At 39.8% G+C, this 21,020-nt stretch overlaps 1 protein-coding gene across 6 annotated transcripts in view; it reads right to left on the bottom strand.

Moving 5' to 3' along the window:
• LOC116597121 (aldehyde oxidase 4-like) overlaps positions 1-21,020 on the bottom strand; it is a 58,616-nt gene that overhangs the window by 30,108 nt on the left and 7,488 nt on the right. For all 6 annotated transcript variants that reach the window (XM_032354360.1, XM_032354365.1, XM_032354361.1 and 3 more), the window contains 12 exons: positions 19,566-19,674; positions 18,211-18,337; positions 14,957-15,018; positions 12,220-12,303; positions 11,553-11,633; positions 10,380-10,524; positions 10,037-10,129; positions 7,793-7,944; positions 6,492-6,585; positions 4,282-4,391; positions 1,960-2,144; positions 578-740 (listed from right to left, as the gene is read on the bottom strand). In XM_032354360.1, coding sequence (XP_032210251.1) covers positions 578-740; positions 1,960-2,144; positions 4,282-4,391; positions 6,492-6,585; positions 7,793-7,944; positions 10,037-10,129; positions 10,380-10,524; positions 11,553-11,633; positions 12,220-12,303; positions 14,957-15,018; positions 18,211-18,337; positions 19,566-19,674 — 1,405 coding nt within the window. The remainder of the gene's footprint in view (positions 1-577; positions 741-1,959; positions 2,145-4,281; positions 4,392-6,491; positions 6,586-7,792; positions 7,945-10,036; positions 10,130-10,379; positions 10,525-11,552; positions 11,634-12,219; positions 12,304-14,956; positions 15,019-18,210; positions 18,338-19,565; positions 19,675-21,020) is intronic.

Genomic DNA, 21,020 nt, shown 5'->3' with positions numbered 1-21,020 from the left:
TACATCATTTTGTCATGAAGAATATTTAATGATACTGAAAGCTGTTTGTTACTAAGTGAAACAAGCAAGCTACGCTAAACAGTTCTATAGACGCATTCGAGTGACACGTATGTACACACACCCATAAAGAAGAGCTTAGAAGGATACACCCTAAAATATTAATCACAGTTAGCTATGCGTCATGGGATTACAAAGGATTTTCGTTTCCTTTTTGGCTTAGCCACATTTTGTAAACATTAAAGAAGGTATTGTTTTAACAAGAAAATTTTCTTAAAATAGGAAAAGATGTTGTAATTACTGAAAGCTTTTCAATACTGTAGACCAACTGGCTATTGCATATTAGTATTGTCACACAACCTATAGAGCAAATGTCATAGCAAGACTGTCCCCTTCCCAGCCCAGGACAGGAGGAGAAGGGAGAGGGCAGGAGAGGGAGGAGGGAGGCTAGGAAGCACCGCACTGCGGGCTCCATCCCCTCCGGATACCCTTGCTGCATTAGGGAAAAGAAGGGAAGTCCTTCCTATGCAGACTCACGCTCAGAGTATCAGGCACTCAGAGACCCAGAGAAGTCATTTACCATTTTATTCAATCCTCGCCTCACTCTGAGGTAGAATTTGAAGAGTAAGCTGACGATGAGGGTTCGCCTGTACTCTACCATGCCATCCTTGGCCGCTGGCGGAATGTAAATCTCATCCAGGACCCATCTGCATGCATCACTCAGCATGTGGTCATTCCACGGCCTCAGAGCAAAATGAAAAATTAAAAAAAAAAAGTAGTTACAAAAATTTAAAAAAAAAAAAGAAAAGAAAAGAATGCAAACACGCCACAGGACGGGGAAGACAGCCTAAACTGACAGAGCAAGGAAAGATGGAGAAAACCCATATTCATCTTTGAAGTCTGGACAATACACCCACCCATACGTCACTAGCTTTCTTTAGAATCTGCTGCGGTGGTTTCCTATTTCCTTACCACCCTCCTTTATTATTACCTGTAATTCCACGGCCTGGGAAAGCCATGGGTTTTCAAAGAGCTGGGGTAACAAAGTAGTAAAACCAGAGTTTCCCAAGATCTGGAACTGTGTTTTGTTCATTGCCGCATCCCCAGCAAACAGGCCACGCCTGGCGCACACATACACGGTAATGACCAGCAAATGACCCAATTATTGATGACAGTTGTAACATTTTCACAAGTAAAGATTTTCTACAGAAATGCTTTGAGAGCATCAACTCATTTTAGTGTCTGAGAAAGAAAGCTGCATGTAGTTGCATTGCATTGCTGACAGTGACTATTACAGGTGGATAAAAATGATCGTAAAAGCACTGGTTGGAAGAATTTTTAAAACTTACTTTCCAAACACTAGAAACAATGAGAGTGATAGGAGGAAGGCCCATTTAACCTTCTTGAATATTTCACCTTCTTTCTCTGGTGTAAGGACGTTTTCAGATGTCTTAGGGTACAGTATTAGAAACACTGACTTATTTTGCAAGTTAATTTAAAAATGAAAATTTGAAAATACTATCTACTTAGATTAGATTCCTCTTTCTAGAGAAACTGCAAAAAAAGAATTGTATCTTTAAGAAGGTTGGCTTTTGAGTGACTTTTATTTTCTTTCTATTCTTCCACAGCACTTAAATTTCATATATGATTATGTAATATGTATGGAATCAAAAAAAAATTCTCCAAGTGCTATTTTCATTAAGACATTAAAATACAAAGCCCGTGGGGCACCTGGGTGGCTCAGTGGGTTAAAGCCTCTGCCTTCAGCTCAGGTCAGGATCTCAGGGTCCTGGGATCAAGCCCCGCATCGGGCTCTCTGCTCAGCAGGGAGCCTGCTTCTTCCCTCTCTCTCTGCCTGCCTCTCTGCCTACTCGTGATCTCTCTCTCTATCAAATAAATAAATAAAATATTAAAAAAAAAATACAAAGCCCGAGTTCTAGGTGCACATGTGCTGGGACATACCTCCCAAGGAGCCGCTTGCACGTTTGGCTTGCAGAGACAACGGTGGGGCCAACACTTCCATAGAACATTTGAAGGTCCTTAATCGTGTCTGTACCATCTTCAAACTTCACACTCATGCCGGCATTGACAATGGCAAAAGCATTCTCCTGACGCTGGGCCAGCCGGAGTCCGGACACAAAGTGCCACTGGAAACAGAAAAACATTCAGAATATTTAATGTTCTTCTCCACTGTCTGCTGCAGAGCCACAGCTCTGATGATGAGTTGTAATGAAGAGGATCCTGTACCTGATGCTTTGGACCAGTGCTGGCTGGGAATACCAGCCCCCGTGCTTTATAGGAATTAAAATTTGATCCTGAGAGCAACCGTACTCACTTCTAATCTACTGATGAGGAAACTGAGAGGCTATACAACCTGTACAAGGTCATGCAGCAAGTGGCAGAATTGGGGTTGAAATCTAAGCAGTCTGGTTCCAGACTTGACAGTCACCTACTTTCTACTCTGAGTTACCACATGTGGCCTCAGGCAAGGGATTTAAACTGCTTGGGTCTTAATTTCCTTAAAAATGAAAAGGTAAGATTTGATCAGACAGCGCCTCCAGGGCTGCTGAGAGGAGTAAGGGAGAATGGAGGTGGGGGGGTGGCTCTCGGGAGGAACTACACCTCCACTTTGAACGGTTTTGGTTTGGCATTCTACATAAATTTCATGTGAATGACGAGTTTTACTCTTAAAAAAAAAAATGAAGCTTGGAAACCACTGGATCATATGGTCTTCAAAGTGCCTTCCAGGTTTCAATCTCTCATTCTAGATTTAATCTCATTACTAGTGTGAGATATTAGAGCCACAGAGTAGGAGAAACTGTGTGGCTGGCATCTTGGTGGGGGTAGGGGTGCCACCGCCGACCCTGTCAAAGATAGAACATTTTTAATTTAGAAAGCGAAAGTGACAAACTTGATTATTTAGTCCATTGTACTGACTGGTGGGGACTTTCCTCTCTAGTCCTGCTGCCACACGCTTATGCCCACCTGAATTATGGCACGACCGCAGTAACCTCTGAACTGGCCATTCAACCTCCAGTTTCTCCTCCAACCAGCTTATCCTCTATTTTTCTCGTTAGATTGGCTTTCCTAAAATACCATTTTCATTCAGATTTTACCTTGCTTTAAAGACTTTAGAGATGGCTGTCCGCTAGGACATATACAAACAAACCCCCTGATGGAACAGTAGATCTGCTCGGTGACGGAGCCCCAGCCTCCCTCCCCGCCACATCGCACAGGGCTGCCCCAGCGCCCCTGCCCTGTTGCCCAGCCTCCAACCTGCCATTCCACGTAGTCCCCAACCCTAGCTGCTCTCCCGCCTGGAATGAGCACCCACTTCTCTCCCCTGATCTTTGCTCTATCCCAGCTGCTTTCCCTCCCTTCTGAGCAACACGCAAGTTCCAGCCCTGTCGCTGGAACTACGCTGGCTCTCTGCGCACACATTTCCTAATTAGCTGTTTCCAATTTCAAGCCCTTGCTCTCAGATCTAGAGACCTTTGAGGACAGAAACCCATGTCTTAGGAATACATGAAGTGTCTTCTGGATTTAGCACTATGCTTGACATGTTGAATGGTAGGTGGTTAATAAATAAATAATTTTATTTAAAGTAGTTAATAAATGTTAGTTGATTTGGAATTATCTTTATGATCATAAACTTTCATTTACTAGAAACTTGTAGATGAAACTGATTATAATTTTTCTCAGTCTTGGCTAAGATAAATATTTATCTGAAACCAAAAATTCAACTCTTCACACAAAGGGCTCTCTGTTTGCAGAGGGATAGGGCCCACAGAAATGTTATTCTTTTTTTAAAAAAATTTTTTATGTCAGTATAGTTGACACACAATGTTACATTAGATTAGTTTCAGGTCTACAACATAGTGATTCAGCATCTCTCTACCTTATACTGTGCTCACCACAAGTGGAGCTCCCATCAGTCACTCTCCAACATTATTAAAAATCAAGAAATGTTTTCCTCTAAAGTTCTTTTAAAAACAAAAGAAAAAAATGAATATAATAATAATGAATATATAACACTATGAATACGATTTGGGTTATTTTCATCTTTATACCAATAGAGTCGTATTTTTATTTTACTTTTTATGGAGGAAGGGAGCCACAAAGGCAAAAGTGCCAAGGGTCCAGGAAAGTCACAGTGTTGCCCTGGTAGGAAAGCAAACCAAATGGTCCTCTGAGAATCTGCCCCTTTCTGAGAGCAGCCCCAAAGTCTCCCTGCAGGGTAAGCAGGGCTCCCTCCAGGTGGGCAGTGAGTCAGGAAGCCTTTACCTGAGTAGAGTGGGGAATATAAACAGATAACACAATCTCTTCGGATTTAAGGCTGGCTTCAGATGATCTCTCAAGGAAAAGGCTGTTTAAAGGAATCTGCCGTTCTCCTTCTATTAGAGAAAATGATCTTGATTAGAATGCATTTATCAAACAAAAGAGTATGTAGCAAGGGGTAGGTGTGCTGCATCTGGTGGAAAGAAAGAGTGCAAGCGACAAGCCAGAAGATGTGATTTCTAGTTACAGCTTCCACACTGAAAAACCTTAGGCAAGTCACAGAACCTTTGGGGCTTCTGGTTCCTCATCTGTAGAATGAGAAGGTTGGATCAGATAATCTCAAAAGTCTTTTCTGAGAGCCCATGGGTGGCTCAGTCAGTTAAGCACCTGCCTTTGGTTCAGGTCATGATCTCAGGATCCTGGGGTCGAGCCCTGTGCTGGGCTCCCCGTTCAGCAGGGAGTCTGCTTCTCCCTCTGCCTCAGTCTCTAACCCCACTCATGCATGCTCTTTCTTCCTCTCTCTTAAATAAATAAATTGAGTCTTAAAAAAAAGAGAGAAAAAGAAAATTCTTTTCTGGTTCTTAGCACCCATTACACACCGCTCACAAATTTTGGCCTTGAAGAACTTTAAAGCTATTGGGAAACAACCTAGTACAATCTGTTTCACAAATGGAAAAACTGAGGTCCAGAGGTCTAGAGAGGTTAAATGATCTGTTCAAAGTGCTGGAGATGGGACAGGTAGCAGAGGTGGAATGCCTGATACATAGCTTGTCTTTCATAAGCAGTTTACAGTACTCTCTTATTTGAGTCACTGTATTTGTTTTTTAAATGTGTTATCTTTCTTTCTTTCCTTCTCTCTCTCTCTTTCTTTCTTTCTTTGGGAGAGAGTGAGCACATACACGAGCTGGGAGGGGGGTGGGCAGGGAGGGAGAGAGAGAATCCCAAGCAGGCTTCCTGCTCAGCACAGATCCTGAAGCAGGGCTTAATCCCGTAACTCTGAGATCATGACCTGAGGCGAAATCAAGAGCTGGACGCTCAACTGACTGTCACCAGGTGCCCCTAAAAACGTGATTTTAATCAAAGAGAGGGTATCTTATATCAATAGCTCTATGAATAATATACATTTATTGTTATTTCACTAAATTTAAATAATTTTCCCTTGGCCAAGCTCAAGCTGTCTTTCAATGAAGAGAGAAGTAATGAGGAATACGCTCCACAAATTTGATTCTGTTTAGGATGAAAAGTTCTAGGGGTGTCTGGCTGCTCATTCAGTGGACATGTGACTCTTAGTCTTGGGGTTGTGAGTTTGAGCCACACGCTGGGTATAAAATTACTTAAAAATAAAATCTTAGGGGCACCTGGGGGGCTTAGTGGGTTAAGCCTCTGCCTTCCACTCAGGTCGTGATCTCAGGGTCCTGGGATCGATCAAGCCCTGCATCAGGCTCTCTGCTCAGTAGGGAGCCTGCTTCCCCTTCTCTCTCTGCCTGCCTCTCTGCCTACTTGTGATCTCTGTCAAATTAATAAATAAAATCTTAAAAAAAAATCTTAAAAAAAGAGAAGGAAAAATCCTATAAGAAAAATTTCCATCTTTATAAAACTCTGGGGGCGCCTGGGTGGCTCAGTGGGTTAAGCCGCTGCCTTCGGCTCAGGTCATGATCTCAGGGTCCTGGGATCGAGTCCCGCATCGGGCTCTCTGCTCAGCAGGGAGCCTGCTTCTCTCTCTCTCTCTCTCTCTACCTGCCTCTCCAACTACTTGTGATTCCTCTCTGTCAAATAAATAAATAAATAAATAAATAAAACCTTTAAAAAATAAAACTCTGAAATGTGCTCTAAAGCTTTAAAACTGTGGGTACATTCGTGTCCTGCCGCGGTTGCCAAAATAAAAATAAAAATAAAAAAAATAAATAAAACTGCAGAGACACAACTCATTTAAAAAATGCTTTGATACTACAATTTGGACTGTACATAAATGTAGCCAAACAGTTAGGAAAAACTCCCAGGTGCAGTAACTTATCTGATCTACAAGATACATAACATCTGAGAACGGGATAATCGATCTCAGTTTCATCCTAACACTTGAGGTAGTATAGAAGTAGTCTATATATTTGGTGAATCTGAGTTAGATATACTTGAGTTCCTAATTCACGGTTTATGAAAGGAGCTACATAACAGACAGTGATAATTATAAAACAGAATGTCCAAAGCTTATCTCTTACCTTTAGATATCAGATTGATGGTAGCATTTCCTGCTGCTAAAATGGGATTTAGGTCAGAAAAATTAGGTCTGCTCACCACATGTCCCCCTAAAGTCTAAATAAAAAAAAAAAAGATAACATTTTTAAGCTAGTTATTTGAAAAATAAGGAATTACGTGTATAGGAATCTTAAGTTTTATTTTTTTCTCTTTTTTTGTTCCTAGAATGATCTGGTATGATTTTAGGGGAGCTAAACAGAGTTAGGCCACATACTGTGCAAGATTCCTACCCCCAACCCCAGTTCAAGCTTACTGCTTGAGAAAATGTTCTTTTTCTGTGTGCAATGAGGAAGAAAATTTCTTTGAGAGCTGACCCTAGCACGAGTGTCCAATAACATGGGGGTAAAGTGGGGAACTAGAGTGAGTAAACTCTAAAGAATTGGGATATGTAGCATTCCCATTCAAAATGCTTGTTGTAATGTCATGCAGTAGAATTCATCTCTGTTATTCCAAATAAATAAATAAATAAAGTTGCCTCAGACATAGGCTTGAATGAGAAATTTTGAGGGGATGGTGGGCAAGGGGTGAAGTGGAGAAGAATAACCTGGTCGAGAAAAAGGAACAAAAGATGCAGAGGATGAAAACATACAGTGAACTTCGAGGGCCAACAGAAATAGGGGCAGAGACGATCAGGAGAAATGCCCCACACCAAAGTCTCACTGAACTACCCATCCTGTGTGGAATGGGCAGAGACCTAAACCATTACTCTTAAATCTTGAATAATAAGGAAACCTCAGTAAGCTAGACAACTGGGGGACGTCCAAGAACAGACATGTGGGATACGTGTCAAGAAGCTGAGCTCAGCGCAAAGGTTTAAGACAAGAAACAGCCATAAAAGAGTATTTTCGAAATGTAGGCTCTTGTTACTCTATCTCGGATAAGACATATCTCATAGCCTGTTAGAGCTGGCCAGTCCATTTGGTTGGACTTTAGCTCTTAAAATGAAAAAAAAGTGGCTTAAAGAGGTCAAGGGGCTTCTCCGGGATCATACCATTCATGGGTGACAGGCCGGGTTAGAATCTGGGCATCTTCAGACTTCAGTGCCATAATCTTGTGATATAATATGCCATTTCTCACTTTGGACACACACATACACGCAGTGTGGTAACTCTCACTCTGAGCACATACACACACGCACACTCATATTGTAGACACTTGTTCGACATTGACGGGGGATTCCTCTTCAGAGTAATGTTGCTAAGCTGAATAGACTGTCAGACTGTCTGTAACTGTGGCTTCTTTCGTATCACACTAGGGTGCATACCGCCATATTCCTTATCTGGGCTCCAGCAAGTGTCCGCAGATGCTTCAGGAGGGCACGGTAAGTCTTAGTCTTCTCCTTTGGTTGCTCCAAAACAGTAAGATGTAAGGCATCACTCAGCTGGGCCAGGCTGTATCCTGCACCTATGGTCACCCCTGCCAAAAAGACAGTGGAACAGAAACTGAAGGCAAATTATGACAAGATGCATGGGCTGCACAGAAAGAATCTTTCAGGTATTTTTTTTTATATTAACTTAGAAAAATGAAAGGTAAAGACATTTCTGGCAATTTGCTTTATTCCCAAATATTAACTACCAAATTCTTTTTCTCAGTCACGTGTACAGTCCTATGTGCCATACATTTTGGGACACATCAAGCACAGATATCTGAAACTCATTACTTTGTTAACTCCCAGTTAAGTGTTTTCCTGAATAAATTGATCAAATACAAAAATTTCAGTCAAGATTCTATAAGACTGTTGTGTTTTTTTTTGTTTTTTAAGATTTTATATATCCATTTTAGAGAGAAAGAAAGAGTGTGAGCCGGGGGAGGAGCAGAGGGAAATAACCTCCCGTAGACTGTGAGTTGAGCATTGAGCCCCATGGGGGACTCAATCCCGTGACCCTGAGATCATGAGCTGAGCTGAAGCCAAGAGTCAATGCTCAACCAAATGAGCCACCCAAAGTGCCCTGATTCTGTGTCTTTTAAAAGATCATTGAGTCTATGTGGGCAGTGACCGACACATTTGCGTTGCCCATTCGCCTGTCTTCTACAGCCAGCTCTTTATCTTGTTCCTGCCTGTACTTTGGGTCAGTTTTGCTGGCAAGTAGGCTTTCTGGGAATGCTTTGAGTAGTGACATCATCTAGTTCATGCATTCTCAAGGATAATGCCAGCGCAAAGAGGGTGAAGAAAGCCTTACTCTTTTGATGTATAAAGCCCTGAATACACACTGTACACAAACAGATATATGGTCTATCTATGGTGTTAAAATTTCATGGAGGGATGATTAGGGGGAAAATGTCTATTGCTCCCTAGTGAGGCAATAATGAAAAGGTTGAAAACACTGACTTAGTGTTCCAGGCTCTCCCTCCTTCCCAGTCTCTTCACTCCCGCCCTGCTCTAACCAAGTACCTCCACGCCTTACTTCCAACCCTCTCCTGGACCAGCCCAGCTTCCCCTTCCTCCATTTCTTCCTAACAGTCCACTGATATGAACATTCTAACTGGTTTAAAAGAAAAAAAAAGAATGATCAGAGGGGAAAGCAGACAATTTCTCATTTGATTTCTGTTTATTCATTGGGGGGAATCTTATTTTAAAGAAGAATTTTTACCTCCTATACCATTACCTATGCAAATGCTGAATTTGGATGTTTCTCAGATAGCCTTTTTCAGTGCACTATGTGGAAGGGGAACTTGACTAAATGTAAGAAACCCTGGAATCCGGTCCTGACTTGATCATGTGTTAGCTGTGTGAAGTTGGGGAAATTACTTAAGTCCTTTGATTCTTTATCTTTACCAAGCTTCCTACCTGCTCTCTCTGCCTTCCTGGACTGTCATGAGGATCAAAAGAAACAAGAGATATGAAAACATTTGGTAAATTGTGAAAAGACTATAAATAAGATAGTTACAATTAAATTTTCAAATTTTGTGTCCCAGACTTTTTTTTTTTTTTAAAGATTTTTTATTTATTTATTTGACAGAGAGAGACCACAAGTAGGCAGAGAGGCAGACAGAGAGAGAAGAGGAGGCAGGCTCCCCGCAGAGCAGAAAGCCCGATATGGGGCTCGATCCCAGGACCCTGAGATCATGACCTGAGCTGAAGGCAGAGGCTTTAACCCACTGAGCCACCCAGGCACCCTGTCCCAGACTTTTTTTTTTTTTTTTTTTTTAATGTATGTGGGTATAGGCTGAGCCTTGAGCAAATTTATGAATCAGGGAGTAATATGTGGCAAGAACATTTCCTATAGGCCAGCCAATGTCTTAAGTCTCTTTTATTCAGTCAATCTCTCCATTTCTGGACAACCAATATGGCATCCTCCCACCATTATGGCTCTGAGGACCATGTAGTACTCAGTGGCATAGTTGAATAATTCAGTTTGATAAAGCTCATATAGGACACATAGTAGATGCTCAATAAATATTTCTGAATGAATAAATGAGGCCATACATTCTGTGAAGTGCTCAAATAAGCCCAGTGCATATAATTACTTATAGCCTACCAACAGCCAACGAAAATGAAGGTTCATACCATCATCTGTGTAGTCCACAAAATACAGTTCTGGTAGCCCAAGGGGAGATATGAAAACTGGATGGAATTCACCTTTAAATTTAATGCTGGGTCCTTAAGGAGAAAAATATTTAAAGCAATTAGAAAAGGAAGTCAATGGGTGGTAATAGATGTTGCTTACTTATAATCCTGAGTGAAAACTGTGACAAAACCCACATATTTGCAAAAGAAAACAATGAAGTATTCTAAAGGACCATCAGTATCCATTAATTAAAATGAACTGCATTTATGAGGAATTTAAAAAGAGAGACAGATGTCTAGGTTACCCAAGCTAGACTAAGGAACACGGTTAAAAACCACCCACCTACTGCAGTATTCCCCATGATGAGGGGGGCTTCAGGGAAACTGGCTTTCAGCTCCAGAAGGTCATTAAGAATCACAGGGGCAATCCAGGTAGTCCTCTCCCCTTGGAACGTCAGTCTTCTTTTGTTTGGATCTTCTGCCATTCTCTGCAGAGAAACGAACCCAACACGCTTTTGAGAAAGGCTGCTGAGCTACATGCCATGAGGACATCCACTGCTCTGGTTGTCCAAATGGCCTGATGGGTCATTTTAGTTTTCTGAGGTGACCTACCTTGTGTTGATCAGGAAAGGATGGCCTATTTGTAACTACCTGGATTGATATGATAACCATGTGGACACCACTGAATAAATATCATAATAGGTACCTGTCATCAACAACTGCATATAGAGTAGAGCTAACTCTGAAGAGGAGGCATTATGGTGTAGTGAAAGTGTCCTAGTCTGAGATTAAAGGGCCAGGCTTAACAGTGACTCAAAGGGGCTCATCTTTGGGTATTAGGTGTTTTGGTATGACAAAAATTGCTTACAGGCAAAATTATTCTTTAAAAATCTCTTAAACCATTCACCAGGTATAGTGTAAATTGTTTGATTTTTACAACTCTCTCTATATACATACATGTGTATGTAACATGTGTGTATACTCTTTAAATAGTGAGTACAAGTTCTCACACTCTGAGGGGTGTGTAGGGTCAGTGACCCTATGGGAAGTTAGTAGAATCATATCCCCCATCTCATGTTCTCTTCTGACCAAAGTTATGGAATGGAATGATGAACATAGACACTATTTATATTGTTCTATTTCTCCCCACTGAGTTGAGATCACAGAGGCTAGCAGTAAGAATAATGTAATTCCATTATAATAAGTTTCCTTTTTCAAACTATCTTTAATATATCTCACAATGTAGCTATGTGATGCTGAGTAAGTTACCTATACTCTGAGCTCAGGGTCTTTGAGTAAACAAAGAATCAAAGCATCTCTGAGGTCCTAGCAGTACTACTCTTCTCAGCTATCTGCTTGAAAATTTCATAGTTGAACCAAACAAATTCATACCAATGGGTTATCACACTGGACACATTTCCAAATTCTAATGTCTAAAACTCAGTAATTCCAGAGCCTACTGAAAAAGGCTTTGTACCACGTCATGTTACAAAACAACAAAAGTAAAGCATCTTACTATTAGTTCAGGAGGAAATATAGGTTCCTGGGATGGATCCAAGGGCTGGAATTCATCTTCATTATACAGTTTGGTACACATCTCAACAAAACAAAACAAAATACAAATAGAACTTCAGAGTTACTGAAAGATGTACAGGAATTTCTAAGCATGAGACTTGAGAGTTAGGGCTATACCTCTGACACCCCAGACACAAAATGGAGGTGCCAGAGCCACAAAGTACCCCTGAGTAGAATTCTTCCCACCCTCAGAAGACTGTAATGGTTTCCTGGCAGATGTACTGGACTCTTGGCTTCCTCTTTTAGCATCGGGAATTAGGTTTTAAGCTTCTGTGCTGGGTCTCAGGTATTATTCACAGATATTTATTTGCCAAGAGCAATGAAGATGCACTGCTTACATCTCTCATAGTACTTGTTGCAGGGAAGGGTGGTGGTAAACCTGATTAAGGTACAGAAAGTTGTAATGCTTCTGAAGGAAAATGCTTCTGTGGTGCTTGGCCTCATGAAAGTCATGGGCCTGCTAATTTTTGAAGCATTTTAAAGATATTTTACTTCCTGAATTCTCTTCCTTTTAATTTACCCACTGAAAAAAATAGGAAATGAATACATTTGGATTCAGTGTATATTTTTCAGTCAGTCCCAACTGAAGTAGAAGTCTAGCTACTCACTTTTTCTTGTCTGTTTATAAAAGACCCTTCTTCTTGATCCATGCAGCATCTTCCTGATCCCTTCAGTCCACAAACAGTTGTTTCCTTAGGACGTAATGCAAGAATTTAAAACAAATTCATCCGTTAGTTCTTAAAACATCAACTTGAGTACTTGCAGTCCCCAGGCCGCACAGAAGTGATGGAAGAAGTAACAGAGCCTGTCCTTGCCTTCAAGGGCTCTGTAATGGGGTGGAGTGGAGAACAAGCCATTCCATCACTGAACAATTAGGGAAAATTACAGGGAGCATGTAGCCATGCTATGATAAGGTCTTGTTAATGTGTTGCTCAAAAGCCAGGGGATCATGAAGGAGGTCAGAGGAGATGGGGTCAGCCAGCTAAGGCTTCCTGTAAAGTGCCGTAAATGGAGTAGTTAACAAGGTAGTAAACAAAAAACCAAAAGAGATGGCTTTTCTTTATCCTAAGAGTGATACAGCATGTATCTGTCACAAAGTCCTGGGAAGGCAAACTGCCTTTAAGACTTTCTATACACAAGATGGGATTAGGAGGGAGACAAACCATAAGTGACTCTTAATCTCACAAAACAAACTGAGGGTTGCTGGGGGGAGGGGGTTTGGGAGAAGGGGGTGGGATTATGGACATGGGGGAGGGTATGTGCTTTGGTGAGTGCTGTGAAGTGTGTAAACCTGGTGATTCACAGACCTGTACCCCTGGGGATAAAAATATATGTTTATAAAAAATAAAAAATTAATTTAAAAAAAAAAAGACTTTCTATACACAAAGAAAAATAAACTGAAAACCCGAGTTTTATTTGGGTATTATTGGAGCTCTTCTGAATTATTTGGATGATTCAAGTCCCAAACCATTTTACCTTAATTTTTAGGACACTTCCTGCAGACCCCAAGTAGTGGTTTTTGGACTGAATGTCCTGGTCAGTTACTGCAACTCTACCTAATTATTTTCATTCCTGTTTGTCCTTTACATGTGTAGACACAACCCAAGGCTTTGGGGTGCTTTGGAGATATATGGTTTGACTTTGTACATGGAGTTAAGGAGACCTGGGTTCTAGTTCCTACTTTAACACATAATAACTGGGTTGAGTTTGTTAAATTAGGGAAATAAAACCCCTCCCAAACCGGTCTGTTTGATTTAAATATACAATAGCACCTATAGTATCTGACGCAGAGAAAGTGCTGCAGAGGTGGTGGCTGATGTTTTCACCCGTGAGGAAGAAGGGATTTGGATTTTGTGACAATGCTGTGCACAGTAAAGGAACAAATGACAAATGGCTGAATGTGGGGACCCAGGTGAGTGAGATAAAAAAATCTATTTTTGTATAGGTAGATTGGGCCTCCAGGTAAAATCACATATTAGGTTGAATCATGAATCATATGAAGTTGCTGTTTTTGTGAGTCATACTGGTGGAGGACTGACCACTCATATTGTTCGACATGAACGGTATCTTACCCAGGATTTCAAAATAGCTGTAGTGTGTAAAGCTTTTCAGATTCTTCATCACAGGCCTAAAAGTAGATGTTTTTTCCCAAAGACTTTTTGGTATTTGGAATTAACTTGTGTAACTTGAATTGTTTTTGGTCAACAAAAATTATATAAAATTAATTTTCACCATAAAAAAATGGGTGTTAGAATTCCATCCTAACTGAAACCTTGTTGATATTTAACATTCTGAAAACTTAATATATCTCAAAACTACAGCCTCCCACACCCCGTGCCATATGCTAAAGCGTTCTTTTCCAATTTCCTTCATCCTGTCTGGTTCCTTAATCTCTTAACTTTGAGGGTGATTTGGATTTCCTCTTAACTGTATCCTTTATTGTCTGGAGGTTATGATTCTGACAATCCCCTTCCTGAAAGTTATCTTTTTTGGGTCCATATCTACCACATGGGTCTAGGTCCTCATTCCTTCATTCATGGGGGGCTGCACTAGTCCACGCCTTCATCCCTTTCAGTTTTATCCTTCTTACTGGCAGATGCCAAGAATTTTCCCTTTGAAATATTATTCCCATGTTACACCTAGCTTGAGAACAGACAATGACTGTATATTGGTTACCAAATTTAAGTCTAAATTCCTTAGCACAGAATAATATCTTTTTACTTCCTAATGCTTTAGCTATGTATCAGTTTTCTAGATGAACCTTGCACATCTTTTCTTTTTCCTACTTCAGTGTGTTTTCTTACCTGGAATTTCCTACTGGCCTCTCTTCACCCATTCATCTCTATCACTTCATTTAAGGCCAAGCTCAGAACTCCCTTCCTCCAGTGTTTCCTTTGTCCCTTCCCTTCCCACTCATTAATTCTCTTTAATCCATGTTCCTTCAAAACTGATATACATGGTATAGGGGATATATTGAACTTTTAATATCTTGCTTTTCAATTCTTAGTCTATATTTTTTTTCTTTAAAAAGTCTATAGTCTTAGTCTATTGGTCCAAAATAATATAGACTATTCCTTAGTCTATATTATTTTCTTTAAATGAGTTTGCATTTCTTGAAGTCATGTAACAAATACTTTACTTCTTAGGAAAGTACCTATTTTAGGACTATAAATAAGATACATGCTAAAAGGTTTATTTAAAAAATACCAACAGTGGCATTCAACAACTTTCAATGGTTAGAAAAGTCAACATGAGGATATTTTAGAAATAATGTAATAGAAGATATTATGCAAATGTCCATTAATGTATTAAATCAACTGAAAAAAATTTTTTATTGTAACTTACCTCGCAGAAAGTTTTTCCACTTTCTACAATTGGTCGGTATCCAGTACAGCGGCACAAATTACCTGATTAAGAAGAGATGAGTTTTGGAGTGCCTGGATGGCTCGGTTGGTTGAGTGTCTGCCTTTGGCTCAGGTTATGATCCCAGGTCCTGCTTCTCTCTTTCCCTCTGCCCTCCCACCCCCTGGCTTATGCTGTCTCCCGCTCATGTTTTCTCTCTCTCCCAAGTAAACAAAATCTTAACAAAAAAAAAAAAAAAAGAGAGATCAATTTTTAAGGAATAGTAATGAAATATATTCTTTATTTGTGCTTCATTTTTTTCAGTGAAATAGCTCTATTACTAATTAGATTTTTTCTTTTGGGAACAGAGATGTTCTTCAAAAAAAACTTGAGATTACCTTTTTCCCCTGAAATATCACAAAGGTCTTCATAATTTTTCCAATCAACTCTTCCCGCCTTATTTCCTACCCCTGTCCTAACTCAAGCAACCCTGCCACTCCCATAACATCTCATTTGTCTCTTTGTTAAGCTTTTCTTACATAGTCTTTTCTCTCTCACATGTTCTCTTAGGGAGAATATGTCCGTTTGTCAGGGCCCTTTTCCATGGGGTCTGCTCTAACACCCCAGCCAGAGCTGTATTCACTGTCTGGGTCTTTCTGCAGGCTGTCGTCAACTGTGCTAGCGTAGGGTCATTTACGTACATGCTTCATCTCCCTCAATGGATCTTAGGTTCCTGGAGAAGGCAAGGAGTATCTTAGATTTCATGAACCCTCCCAATACTTTTTTTACAAAGTATACTGAAATTCTGCAGCCATTATAAATATTTATGAAGAGGTTTTTAATAAAATGAAAAAATTCTTATGTTACACTGTTGAAACTATAAGTACAGTATAAAATCATATATATAGTAGCCACAAGGTTTCAAAATAAGAAAACAAAACTTATGCATAGAAAAGACTGACAGCAAACAGAAGTGTGTGATTGTGGTTATTTCCTGAGGGCAGAAATATGAATGAGATTTTTTCTTTTTAATTTTTTTCTGCATTTTTCATAACAGGAATGTTATTTTTTTTAATTTATTTTTTATTTTCAGCATAACAGTATTCATTATTTTTGCACCACACCCAGTGCTCCATGCAATCTGTGCACTCTATAATACCCATCACCTGGTACCCCGACCTCCCACCCCCCGCCCCTTCAAAACCCTCAGATTGTTTTTCAGAGTCCATAGTCTCTCATGGTTCACCTCCCCTTCCAATTTCCCCCAACTGTTATTTTTTAAAAATAAATTCAAAATGATATGTCCAGATGCAGCTTAACAATTTCATAAGCTATATAAATGTGTGAATTGGGTAGGTTTAAACATCCAAAAGTGTAAAAGCTTGATGCCAGTGAGTCATGCGGAAACTTGGTTAACAGATTATCCTCTGTTTTTGTTTTTAGAACAGAACAGTTGAAGAAGAATCTGCATGCTCGAGATGGAATTCAGACCCCATAATCTATCTTTCCTTTTGCTAAGAAGAAAGAATGTAGAAGTGTGTGAGTTAAGAATCTCCTTTTGGAGTCAAGGAAAAGAGCTGAAATGTCTAAAACATAACTAACATGGCACGAGATACCAGTATTTAAGAGGCAATGGACACCTTCTCTCTGATAAACTATAAGTAAACATTAAAGGTTAGAGAGAGCTAATATCAGAGTTTTCTGTCGTGTTTTTGTCCTTGGCCACATAATCAGTGACAAGTCTACAAGCCCACCACAGGAAGGCCCACCACAGGGATGCTAATAGTAGCCACTGCGGAAATTCTTCCGGTTCTACGGGGAAAAAATATGGAAATTAAAAAAAAAAATTTCCCCTTAGTCTTGAAGAGAAAGACAAGATTACATGAAGTGGTGATTTATACCAGCTGATCATTTTAGAATATATGTGCCACCCCTAACTGTATTACTTTGGACTTTATTATATGTTATTGTTTCCCTTAAAATATTAACATGAAAGCTATCAGTGTGGCTAGGATTTATAATTCTAGAAAGAGCTCAAGCAAATGGATTGTGAACCAAAATATACCCTCCAAATTATTCATACCCTGCATAAGTTTATCTACTTCATCAATTTAGCCAAACTTTATAGCACCACCTCCTGATGGTTGTTATGTGAATTACAGGCACAGAATCTAGGAGGAAATAATCCTAAAACTGTGCATATGCAAAAAAACAAACAACAAGTAGGGCGAATCTCAAGATCTCTGCTTTTTGAAGCTCTCATTTCCTCATTAGTATGGATTATTTCATTGAATAAAGATTATCTATTCAGGTTGGGTTAAAATTATAATTGAAACCATAGGTCAAAGTTTTAGTAGTACTTTGTAAGAAAGTGAAAAGTTTTGACTGAAGAAGTTGTTGAGAAACAAGGGAAAATACTATTTTTATATACCACTTACATAAAATTTAAATTGCATTTTTATTTTGTTTTAGTCTACATCTTTTCCTCATAATACTGAATTTCTGACTAGGCTTGTTTACTGAAAGGGACAAAGAGCTTTCTTATAATATTTAAAGGTTTACTTTCATGGCTTCCTTCCAAGAACTAGGGGCCAGTTACCTTGAAAATAGGTAGATTTGTACAGGAAACTACATTTGTTAACATGCTTTTCTTTCATTTTTGTTTTTGTTTTCTTAATAGAAAATTGTGTTTGTTCATTAGATTTGATAGTTATTTCATTTTAGGAGACTGAATTACTAAGTTTATTTGTGATAACTAGTTGCTGCCCGTGACTTCCTAACCCAACCAGAACATAAAAATAAAGTATCAGAAAGTCTATCTTCTTTATAAAAATTTTTTAAAAATTAACTGTAGTAAGCAGAGTTAATGAATGAGTCCAACAGATTAATTTAAAAATAAACAACAAAAATCTCATTCGTCCACACTACCCAAATTTCCACATTTGGAAAAGATTATAATATTATAAATGTTAGAAAGAACCTATTTGAATGCCTTCGTAGAGGGACACTGGGATCAATTAAGGGAGAAAGATTTGTAATGAAACCAATATTGCCCCAGTTCTTGGCATCACTGCTCACAAAAGGAAGGTAGTACTTCCTAGAAAGTATTAAAGGTACTAAAGAGGCCTTTGTGTTAGCCAGGTGCCTGGAATCTCAAAGTTTGCCACAATATCTCTCCATGGGCTGGGATTTCCTCTTCTAGTTATTCGGGCACTTTCTACCCTAGGCCCTACCTACAGAGGACCAAGAAAGCTCACCTCCAATAGCTTTGGTTATCTGCTCCAGGGTTGGCTCTGGGTGGTTCCTCAACAGCGTGTAGATGGACATCACCATCCCTGGGCTGCAGAAGCCACACTGTGTGCCATGACACTTGGCAAGTCTTTCCTAGGAGGAAACAGAACATTATTTATGCTTCAAACCTCTTGTTTCCCTACCTTGGATACTAGAAAGGAGTACAACTTATTTATTTAGATTTCCAGAAATGAGTGCAGCGTAAAAGATGTTCACTCTGGAGGAAAATATTTCTATTTCTTGAAAATATTTTTATTTTTGAAAGCTGTTTTTTCTCCCCTCAAGAAAAGCCTAGTGGCAGGATTAATTAAGTGTCTTTAGTCTCCGGCCTGATTTCTTTATCTGTGAAATAGAAAGTGTAGCTTAGGGCACAAGTAAAATGCTTTGGAGTCCCCCTCCTGTGAGTTTTGGTCCCTACTAAACCTCATTAACTGTGTGACCTTGGTGATTTACTTTTCTTCATCTTTAAAATTAGAATAATAAAATATAAATAAAATTAGAATAATAATGGTATCTACCATATGGGATCATTGGGAGAATAAATGAATGAGTATATGCAAATCACCTAGCAGTTTCTGGGAAGTCATTTTTATCCCCTTCTCCGTCTGTATTATAGAATTTTTGAAGACCTAAATGACAAAATCTATATAAATGCTTCAAAAATTGTGAAGTGTCATTTAGTCGTGTTGTGCCATTCATATATTTAATTTAAGCATATTCAACTTTTATGCATTTAAATACAACAAAGAAGCAACAAAAATAAGTGGGGAACATGACTCTGAGTCCGTCCTGTGTTTCCTTTCCATGTGTCTCTCAAAGGGTATGCAACTTAACTGGCTGGCTCGAGTGTGCTTCAAATGTTTTTAAATAAACATTTTTCAAATTCACCCCTAAGATGAAAGCCAAATACTTCAACTGTAACTCAACTAAAAGGAGAGATACTGTTCTAATAGTAGAGGGAATTGTGTTGGATTTATCACTAGATGGCAAACTCCTTGGGATGTGGCATACAAACTGCCCTATAAATGTGGTGGTAAAGGTTTAGCAGCAGAACCTCTGGGAAAAAGCCCTCTAATTTGTAGCTTCTATCAATTTTAGTAGTATAAAGTGTCCTTGTTTTAATTTAGGGTAAGGGTGGGGCTGAGAAATAAAGATGCCAAAACCAAAGAAGGAATCTTGCTTTATATACCAGTCTCTAAGAAAACCTTAGTTATGAAGCACTGATTATGGCAAAATGAAAATTTAGAAGCACGGAGGATTTCAAAGTTGGTGAGAGTACAGCAGACTATGTGGGATGTCTATACCAGAATTACACTCTTACCTGCACGGGATGAATCCTGGTGCTGATGCTTCCTACGCCTTCCACCGTTGTGACAGCAGCCCCATGCAGAGAGCAGATGGGCACCAGGCACGCTGTAACTGGAGAGTGGCTGTGATGGGTATTTGTAAAGAGAATACATTGGAGTCATAGGGGGTGAATAGTGTCATTCAGGGAGTCTAGGAAAGTCATGGGACAACAGTTCCTGAGAATGCAGAGAATACTTGGTAAAAATCTATAGATTTCTAGAAGTTTCTAGAAAAGAGTTTACATATGGCTGGCATCGAGTGGTAGAGAGAAATGGAGAAAAAGAATAATGAACAGTTCTGTGTAAGAACGCCAAGAGACCTTCTTTATTTCCCATTCTAGGGAGAGGAAATCTTTTCTTCTTCAGATAGCACACTGACTTATATAAACTCCACCATGGGGTAGTTTAGTCCTTTTGATTTTCAACTATGTGCTACTTTAAAATATACAGACACTCTGCTTGCATGCTAGTCCAGTTAAATCAGAATCTTTGGGGGTGGATCACTTTACCACATTTTAAAGCTCCTCAGCCAATTCTAATGTATGGCCACAGGTGGAAGCCACCCATTTACGCCCTTATCTTGATCATCTTTCCCACAGTAGAGTCTGTGTTAATGATGAAGTGAATGTGGTTAGCACCAGATTCTCATCTCACAGGTTGGGAATGTGGTCCAGATCTCATTAGCCTAATTTAGTTTCTTTATTCCCACTCAGACTAAGTCTCATTCTCTGTCAGGCATGGGATATTGTCCCTCTCCTTAGGAATTTTTCCTTTATTCTCCTACCCTGGAAGACAGTAAGCATGCTATTCTGAAGAAAAGACAGGGGTTCCTGGGAAGCTCAGTCGGTTAATGCCCTACTTTTGATTTTGGCTCAGGTCATGATCTCGGGGTCATGAGATCAAGCCCCCCATCTGGCTCTGTGCCCAGTGTGGAGTCTGCTTGAGATTCTCTCTGCCCCTCCCATACCCTGCAACCTCGCTCTCTCTAAAAATAAATAAATCTAAAAAAATAAAATAAAATAAAAAAATAAAAATAAAAATAAATAAATCTTAAAAAGAAAAAAAGTGCTGCTCTTGGCTCCACCAGCTCTTCGGTCAAAGGCATTTGGAAGCCACCCGGCTGGCTGCGAGAGTGCTTGGTGTACAGAGAAAGAGTGCAACCGATAAATTTTTGTTTTTTGTGTCCTCTAAGTTCCTCCTCCCCCATATTACATGTAACTTCCCCTTAATCTCAACCTCCCTCTCTCCTTGCTCTCAACAGCTCTTCCAATGTTCATGGCTTTCCTCAGTCTTACCCTCGTACCTCATCTGGAAGATAGAAGCACGAGCTCCATCCACTCCCAGCCCACCACTTCTCACCCAGAGTCGCAGTCACCCGCCCTGTGTTCTAGGCCAGGAGGGCAGGAATCCTTCCTCCTTCTCCCTGTGCT

The sequence above is a fragment of the Mustela erminea genome, chromosome 8 (genome assembly GCF_009829155.1).
Source record: "Mustela erminea isolate mMusErm1 chromosome 8, mMusErm1.Pri, whole genome shotgun sequence".
Classification (NCBI taxonomy): domain Eukaryota; kingdom Metazoa; phylum Chordata; class Mammalia; order Carnivora; family Mustelidae; genus Mustela; species Mustela erminea.
This window is presented reverse-complemented; position numbering and strand designations above follow the sequence as displayed.